At 34.2% G+C, this 9,492-nt stretch overlaps 1 protein-coding gene across 2 annotated transcripts in view; it reads right to left on the bottom strand.

Annotated features, from left to right (window-relative positions):
• Positions 1 to 582: 582 nt before the first annotated feature.
• LOC117107826 (potential E3 ubiquitin-protein ligase ariadne-2-like) overlaps positions 583 to 9,492 on the bottom strand; it is a 13,155-nt gene continuing 4,245 nt past the window's right edge. The window contains exons 3-14 of one of the 2 annotated variants that reach the window (XM_033249614.1): positions 9,139 to 9,206; positions 8,441 to 8,513; positions 7,852 to 8,002; positions 7,045 to 7,166; positions 5,723 to 5,832; positions 4,719 to 4,866; positions 4,462 to 4,512; positions 4,203 to 4,248; positions 3,757 to 3,884; positions 2,497 to 2,640; positions 1,942 to 2,094; positions 583 to 1,251 (exon numbers count right to left, since the gene is read on the bottom strand). In XM_033249614.1, coding sequence (XP_033105505.1) covers positions 1,183 to 1,251; positions 1,942 to 2,094; positions 2,497 to 2,640; positions 3,757 to 3,884; positions 4,203 to 4,248; positions 4,462 to 4,512; positions 4,719 to 4,866; positions 5,723 to 5,832; positions 7,045 to 7,166; positions 7,852 to 8,002; positions 8,441 to 8,513; positions 9,139 to 9,206 — 1,263 coding nt within the window. In that variant the 3' untranslated portion in view covers positions 583 to 1,182. The remainder of the gene's footprint in view (positions 1,252 to 1,941; positions 2,095 to 2,496; positions 2,641 to 3,756; positions 3,885 to 4,202; positions 4,249 to 4,461; positions 4,513 to 4,718; positions 4,867 to 5,722; positions 5,833 to 7,044; positions 7,167 to 7,851; positions 8,003 to 8,440; positions 8,514 to 9,138; positions 9,207 to 9,492) is intronic. The other variant, XM_033249615.1, reaches the window with a different exon arrangement.

The raw sequence follows: 9,492 nt of genomic DNA, 5'->3' as shown, positions 1-9,492 counted from the left end.
AAAAAAAAACAAGAAAATAAAAAAAAAAAACCCACCCCTATGTTTTGCTTTATACCACCCAAATTATTTACAATACCAATTGTATAAAATAATTAAAACAAAACATTTATCAATTTTCATTACCATAATTTCAGTATTAGTTTTATATCAATGAATATAGTGTTTAGAAACAAGTAACACATAATAAAATAACTTAATAAAACTGACAGAGCCTTCCCCTTAAAAAAAAAAAAAAAAAACCCACCAAGTCCCCCTGCACTGATACTGACCACTCTTATCATTTCATACTATGGCACCTATAAACAAACACAAACAAATAATGGTTTAACTAACCAGTACTGAATATAATTTGAGACTTATTTTCAACATCGCAATCAATAATCGTGGCAAAGGCAAGACAAACCATTCACTGGTTGCAAGAGTGTTAAACAGTAAAATGAGAGCTATAAAATATTAAAAGAATCATTTAAATCTGACATTTCCTTATGAAGTTACAAGCATTCAAACATAGAGCTGTTAAAGAACAATATTTGAGAAATCACCCTTCAAAGTTTATGCTTTCGGGCATTTCTCAGGCAGAGACCATCACCAAATTGTTAAAAATTGTTGTTTGAAAATGGGGAAAATAACAGCATGGCATGCTGTATAGATATATAAAGGTTAGTTTAGTGCAATGAAATAGGTTTCAAATAATTTTTTTTCCTATACTTTTGATTATCATGCAGTTAAATTGAAGCTATGAAGGTGAGTTGAAACCACTTATTCGTTGCCCTCAACGACAATTCCCAAACTCACCAGATTGCCTGTACAAACCATCACAGTGTAATACCTTATTTATTCGAATAAACACCCTGGAGTGGTTATTGAGAGGGGTTTTTTGAGGGGGAATTTATTCGCGGGGACATCTATTTGAGGGAGGTGTTTATTCGAGGGGGGCGTTTATTGTTTTTGGTGTAAAATGGATACGTATATGCTCAAAAATATTCCAAATGAGGCTTTAGAGGGGTGTTTATTTGAAGGCAGAAATTATTCAAAGCGGGGCATTTATTCGAATACATACGGTATATCATTAATTCTGACCAATTCCATCAAATGGAGTTGAAACATTCAAAAAATTCTTGACAAGTACTCTAAACATCTTCTTTATGTGAGTTCCATGAAATCTTGCAATCATCAATCTTGTTAAACAAAGAATCGCTGTAGAAGAGTTAAACGCCGTTTTTCGGCAACATCCATTTGATTCTCTAAATCCTAAAAGTTAAAAAAATATACAAAATTCAATCATCATTTAAAAAACAATACAATATATTAATTGAGATATTAACAATAAAAACACTATTCATAATAAATCAATACAGTAGGCGGGGTCCCAAGTAGGAAGAAGACATTTCCAGGAGCTCTGTTTAAACTGCCTTTCTTAGCACATTTCATTTCACTGCTTATGGGGATACCCATCGACACTGACTTCCGTGAGGCAAATGATAATAAATGGGCAATACAGTAGTAAAAACATGCAGATTTATGAAATTTGCCGGTTAATTTCCGGGAGGTTCTAGTCCGGTTGCGGGAGTGAGGGAGGCTGGTACCAATTTCCGGAAGACTTCCATGACTTGCAGGTGAATTGAGACCTCCGCCAGCACCATTAAAACACCTGTTCATTATGTTCCCCTAACCACCACTGCTTGTTGGTAGTCTCAAATTGCAAGATATATGCTCTTCATGTCTTTTTCTTTTTTAAGCTCTGTCTACTATACAATGTAATGGCCAAGTATTTTGTACCACAGCTTTTCTATTGGCTAAAAAGTGTTAACACTATCAGGTCTACTGTGACAAATATCTGTCATTTGTCCATATATGGGCATGATGACATCACAACATCACCCAAATATGGGACAATCCTAGGTATCCGTCACAGAAAATGACAACATTTTTAAGATTTACCCCTCGATCTGTGGTCTCTGCTCTTTCAACCTTCCAAGCCAAGTTCTCAATTTCAGCCTCTAGCTGTGCCTGTTGGTACTCAAACAGATCCTTCATAGGGCCACACTCCAAGTAGTACGCATATGGGTAGGTGTATTGTAGGGTGTACCGACACTAGCAAATTAAAAATAATGATAACAACAAAAATAATATAAACAATATTGACAACACCAAAAATAGCAACAACTGCTACAAAAACAAAAATATGAATACCCTAAAATTGTTGTGTTCCCAAGCACAGTAACAACTGGAAATCAGGGCCGGTCATTTCATTGTGTGTTTACTATAGGCTTAGCCTATAATCTTAATTAAAAAATTAAAACCTAAAAGGTAATATATAATAAACTCTCATTATAAACTCTCATTAGGGAAAGTATATACTGTATGTGCAAAAAAACACAAAAATAGTCAATCCTAGGTTTTGTAACTTCTGGGTGGTTTGGGCATGGGCAACGCAAACTCTCTTTTGCCTAATGCTTTTATTAATAATGTAAACATAACAAACTGTAGACTAACTTTCGTAAGTAGGGCTGCCGAGTCCAGTAGATACTGCCAGTCAATCCAAGTACCAGTGTTGCTCATCACTTTACCCTGTATCTTCTCATTGATTCCTTCAAGCATTTGTTCTTCTAATTTTAAACTCTTTGAGTGATTTTCCCACTAGAATGAAGAAAAAGTAATCGACATCATTTAAAAAACAAATAAAAGAAAAGCCAATAAATATGGTAAGAATACAAATATTTAAATCATGAACTAAATAAATCATGAAAAGTTAAGGTAAATTCAGGCAATTAACTTCATTTCATTTCATTTAATTTTTTCGAAAACATTAAAATTGACAGTATTAAAAGAAACAGAAAGGAACAAACACAAAAAAATATGAGACAGGACACCCCAAAAGTTAACTAAATCACTATCGAGTGATCACAAAAACATAATTGCAACTTGCATTGGTAGTCAGTTACAAAAGACCAAATTATTCATGTTCAAAAGTCAAATAATTCTGATTCTAACAAATACATTAAGTCTTTGAATAATAGCATGACAGCTGGCACAGGGCACTATTGAAGTTTGAATACTGTTGCTAATGACATATTGTACCCAGATTCATTGCCTGCTGAACCAAGATCGAAATGTAACAGTACGTATACTATACTTGGTTTTTATTCTAGGAATATTACTATTAAATACATTTAACATAGGACATCCAACGAGGTATGCATTTATAAATCATGGGTAAAGAGAGGCAGAAGTGAATAAATTTCTATTTTATATCCCCTTCACACTGAACTAGTTCGTACTACTTTCTGGAGAACGGGACGAACGGAATATGAACGGAATGGACATAGTAGAGACCGAATACAATCCGTACAAACAGTATGAACGGGCTAGGACGTTAAAAAATGGGACTGGGTAAGGTCATTCTAAACGTTGTGCGAACATTGAAAACTGTCTGCAATAATAATGCACTTACTTTGAACTGCCAAAATTGCACGTTTCAACCAGTCTTTATCCCGTTTCATGAAATTTTCGGGAAGGAACATTCTTTGAACTAGTTCAGTGTGAGGGGGCCGAAAGCAATCAAAATGGATTGGAATGTACTATATACAATACAATATTTATTGGATAACACTTTTATAACAGTGGCACACGTTAGACAAATTCTAACGGTGCATCCAGAAAAGAACAAAGCAACAGAAATAAAAAAATTAAATACTTAATTGCTATTGAAGTATATTTGTAAATGATTATACATAAAATCAATTCAAAACTTACTCTTTCAAAGTAAAATAGATATTTTTTTAGTGCTTCCCTAGCTTTCACATGTGCACATTCATTTGATATGTTGGGATTCTCCTTATATCGACTACACTCATAATATTCGCTACCATGGTTCTTCCAATCTGTTAAAAAAATTGTTATGTGATTATAATTTTTTGTCATTATATCGTAACACTAATATAATTTCAAAATCACATTCACTCTATGAATTAAAAAAGATAAAAAGAAAAAATAAACAACACTATCTAGTTTACAAAACATATTTAATTTCACCATAAATGATTAAAAAAATTATCTATAAATGTTTATTTCTTATTCTTTTCATGTTATTATTTTATGTAATATCAATTGGTATCGTGATAATTTTAGATCCATATTTATTTTCACAATTATCAACTTGTTCATTATAAAAGCTATTAATAACAAAATGCATGGTCTACCTCCTAGACACATCCAGCAGAAATCATGTTTACACTTAGAACATTGCTGAAAAATAAAGATTGAAATTAAAAAATGTTCGACTTTATAATACTTATTACTATATGGACAATAATCATAATCATAATCAATAATCATTTACAATGTCAATATTATCATCATCACCTTCAATATTATCATTATTACTATTATTATTATTATTATTATCATCACTACCAATATCATCCTTCTTCTCTCAACTAGTCTCTCAATAACTCTTACCATGTGGTTGCATCCACCATTTTTCTCAATGCAAATATTACACTTGGGGCACTGAAAAAAGAAAATAAATGCGAAATGACAATGTGGAACTGAATCCAAGAATGCGGAACTAAATCTATATTCAAATTAAAACTTCATGTTGACTTTTTAACTATTTTAACCCGCTTTTGTGGAATTTATTTGATGCCATGGGGGTGGGGGAGGCAGTGTGTCTGCATCCCCAGCCTATGCCTATGTTTATACTTTATTTGCTATACCTGCTTTATTCCAATGGAAAAAAACCTTACATCTTTAGTATGAGCACTTATGTAGTTGGCGGTTTCTGAGTCGTCAGCACATTTGGTGAGCCAGCGTTTAATCGTGTCACAGTCTGCAGGGGCGTGGTAACTCCCTGTACACTGGTAACTAAAAGAGAACAAAATTGAAGGAAAAAACATGGACAAACAAATGAATGAAGGAGTAGCAGCAGATATGGTACTAGGTTAATGGAACATTTTGATTGGAACATTTGTTGAATGTAATTGTCTGGGAAACAAAATTATATGGTTTAAATAAATATTGTGGGGATACTCAAGGTTAATCATGTCATTCTGGAAAAATATGTTGGCAAACTAAAAATATACATACTACGCATTGAGAAGGGTCTAAAAATTTGTGAGAAATAGCAGTTAACATTGTTAAATTATATATAAATCTAAAGGTAAATATAAGAGACAGGATAAAGAGAATCACTGGGAACTTTTACTTAAAACAACCACACCATTTGGACTCAATATTAGGAACGTTCTCCCAGTACACTAAATTAAACCAATGGCATTTCAATTTATTCTGGATAAATCATTTGGCTTATTTATTGAGGCTTGCCTCTAATGTTTAGATTTGGCCTTCCTGTTTACTTGTTTAGGCTGTTTATTCTAATCTCACCCAGCCTATTGTTTCCAATCATGCTTGCATGAAATTCTCACTTTATACCATCTAGCTTTTTCTACCCTCACTCACTCGCCACTGAGGAAGGACTAGTGTTGTCCGAAAGCTCTGGTTCTATTTCTGGCTGTTTACTTGCGTTTACTTTTTAGCTGTTGTTTATCATTTTTGTATCTCTACTGAGATCCAGCCATTGTTTCCCACAGCATCGTTGTTTCCAGTATTTTGCCTTTTAATCTATATATATATACATTATTATATGTATATGAATATAGGGTATATATCTTAATTTTTAAAACCACATTTTTTGGTACATTAGTGATTTCTAGGTTCTTACCACCAGCTAGCTTTACACTTGGTACATAAAACTTTCTTCGGTTGAGGAGCACATGACCTAACTGTGACCTCACAGTCTATTCCAGGACACTGACGTAGATTGTAATGAGTCTGAAATGAACAGGAAGGGATGTTAGCATGCTTTGTATTTGCTCATATTAAATACATTTTAATCCAGCCAATCATGAAAGTACAATGCAATCACATGAGAGTAAGACCCCTTGTTATGACATATTATATTAAGTTCTGGTGGAAAGGATAAGTGCTGTGTGGACCAGAACACCATTACAATCTCTACTATATACCGCATATATAGATTAGGCATTTCATTAGTTAAGAAGAAAGTGTGCTATATTTTCCTATGGGATAGTATTTTTTTGCCCTGCCGCATGATGTGTAAATCTCTAGGCCACGTTGCTATGTGCACTCGGGAAGATAGGCTGCAGTCTCCACATCACCTCCACATTGACTACACATTCTGCTCACGAGTAATCAATATTGTATACTATCCCCTAAGGATGTCCTAGATTGTTTAAGTGGCACATGAGAAATTTGTGAAAACTGAGCCTACATGCTTACCCAACGAAAATTGGGTCTAGCAACTGGAAACCTGTGTGAGCAGGATATAAACAGGCGCCAATGATAACTCACATTATGTCAGTAGAGTGTGGTTCCTCTGCTGTATTGCTTGACCACTAATTGCGCTTACAGCACCTTCTGTTCTTAGACAGTCTCCCACTGAAGTATTAAGTGGTCTCAAAACTGCTGAACTTTGGTCCTTTGACAAGAACAAGCATTTCAACAAGGCATAGCCATAGGTGGCTATAATAATCATTATCCTACATAGCTCTGTCCACCTTATCGCATTTCATGTGACTAATCTGAGTGATGTGCCCATATATGGACATGATAATGTTATATTCAGTGGTGGATCTAGGATTTAGCAATGGGGGGTGGATATGGGAGGTGAGAAGGCATGAGCGGGGGGGGGGGGTGCTTTTGGGAGGGGCAACCCCTCAGACTTGGGATTTTTTTTGGAATTAGTAGACTGCTAGACAATCTCAGGTGGCATCTGAAAAGAAGTAAGCTTAAAATAGAAAGTGTATGTTTTACTAGAGTACACGAGAAGCACACAAACAAGACGGGTGACCATTATTTTATTTTTCATGGTAAAGGAAGGGCGGTGGCTAGCCACCCTATTCACCCTCCCTAGATCCGCCACTGATATTACAACCAAATACAGGCATATCCCATATGTTTGTCGCATAAAACCTGATAGCGTGGACAGACCATTATTTATTTTTGTCAAGATTGATAACTAACCTTTACATAATCCCTCATACAGAATATCAGGTACTTATTTTTGAATTTAGGGTTGCTTAGATGAGGCAAAACAAAGTCCTCGGTAGCAACAATGGAGCAGTTACTAGCCATGCATTGAATATCTGAGGATACAAAAAAGAAGAGCATTAATAGCTAAAGCAAATTATTAAAACATCCTTCATTTACTACTAAATAAACAAACTAACTAAAATTACAATTTCTTGCAATACTATGCATTTGTAATGTGTACTTTAAGCCAGTAGAATACAATAAGATATAAATATATAAATGCATATACTGTATTATGTATTCCGTGAAAGACTTTAATATAGTTTTAAAAAGGACAATTATCTGATTATCTGTGTTAGTATGTCCGACTCTATTTCATGGTGTGTCTGACTGTTGGTCAGAATACATTTAACCGTCTTGCATATTGAGAGCAGCTTAGCTCAGTCAGCTAACCTGGTGGTAGCCAACTGTGGAGATCACCTTGTCCCCGGTTCAATTCCTATTGCTTCTCTCCTTGTATTTCAGCTAGTGGGCTGAAAGTTACAATAGCGCACCGTCTTTTGCATGAGACGTTTAAGCCACTGGTCCTGTGTTCATAATGGCCCATGTGCATGTTTAAAAATGCAGTACACTCTTAAGAAAGGAATAGGGGATTGTCTCGCTGTGTACGATCGAAAAACCACAAGAAGGACCCCACTGAAAATAAGTCATCTTCAGATTTTTGTGGGTTATCCTGTGGTGGTACAGTGTATACAGGTATCTGATTGTCTGATAGTCATCTGTTAGGGTATATTTTACCTGTTGCCACACCGTCCTGAATTTGGAATTCAAGGTGCATAGTCCAACAAGTCTTGCAGAAGAAATGACCGCAGGTGAGTGTATGTAGGCTGTCACTTGGCACCTTCTGGACACACACTGGACATGTGTAATTTGTAGGCACAGCTATATCCTAAATAACACAACGGATATAAAAACTTGATAATTTGTAAATGAAATAAAAAAAAAAAAACTCATGAAAAACTACTAGACATATGCAATATAGGAATTTATACTGTGGCCTCTTTGAAGTACAAGGTGCTGGAGATTCTATTATTGAGTATACTGCGCTTACGCAGATGTACTTTATGTTGTGGTAGTGGAATTTGTCTGTAAAATGGAACGTGTTATAAAGTTCATGGAATTTTTCTGTATAAATGAAATGTGTTTAAGGTTATAATGAAAAAAAAAAAAACATTTTCCATGCTGTTGATAACTTTTAAAAATCATTTTTATTATTTTCTATTATCATAATTATTTTATAATCTTATCTGATATTACATCTTACAAGTATCTAAAAATAACCAAATTGGGAATTGGTAAAAAAAATACAAAACATAATGTAAACTACCTTTGGAATACTCTGATCAGCTCTAGGAATTACATTGCAATCTTTCAGTAAATTCAAAATATCTTGTTGATTCCTGGAAAAATACATAATAGTTTTCATTAAAATCACTTTCATTGCGTTATGCCAGTCACCAATTTTTAATTTCAGTATTCAAGATTTATTGTCAATTATAACAATATATACTCCTAAACTTAATTTATTACCTTATTCAGGATACTGAATAGTAATAATAATGTAATAATATGATGATCGTTCATTTATAGCATTTTAATCATGAAGTTATATACAAGTTCTTTAGTTTTATGTTAAAATGATTATAAAAATTAAGACCAGATGATATTAACACTTTCAACACAATAGCCTATGAGGTTCAACAAAATAAAAAATTGGCTACTTTTTATTGCTGTCTTTATACATTTAAAGTTTAAGATATACCAAGCATGAGAGCTATTTAAACCAGCATTTGTAATGTATTTTTTTTTTTGTACTCTTGACTAAATATTTCAACATTACAATCAATACAAAGGTTATGTATTTATACCACACCAAATACATGGGTCTCTATGCGCAACAACAAGTAGACAGATGTAGTAATTGGAAAAACAAGGAAAGAATATCTCCCAAAGCGCAGATGGGGAAAAAAATACCACCCTCTCTCATCCTCTTTCACACAATCCAACAATAACAAGCCTACCTACCTATTTTCTATTTCAGAAAACATCCAGTTATGGGCCATCAGTAAAACTCGGGCAACAGAGGGAGCCACCTTATGAAAGCAAAGTCAAGTCATGTCATACTGTAGGTCAGTGATCTTATATGCATACATTATCATTTATAATTATTTTGGCAAAAGTTTAGTTAGCAGTAAATATTATTATTAATCATATTTATAATGAAATTTGATTTTTCCAATTTAATATAGTGAAGCTCATAGGGTGCAGGTCAACTCGGCCACAAGTCAACTCGGCCACAGTCAACTCGGCCACAAGTCAACTCGGCCACAAATCAACTCGGCCACAAAAAGTTCGGCTGCAGTCAACTCGGCCACAAGT

This window comes from Anneissia japonica, unplaced genomic scaffold (assembly GCF_011630105.1).
Source record: "Anneissia japonica isolate Jap-2015-1 unplaced genomic scaffold, ASM1163010v1 scaffold288207_len127366_cov164, whole genome shotgun sequence".
NCBI classification, from domain to species: Eukaryota; Metazoa; Echinodermata; class Crinoidea; order Comatulida; family Comatulidae; genus Anneissia; species Anneissia japonica.
This window is presented reverse-complemented; position numbering and strand designations above follow the sequence as displayed.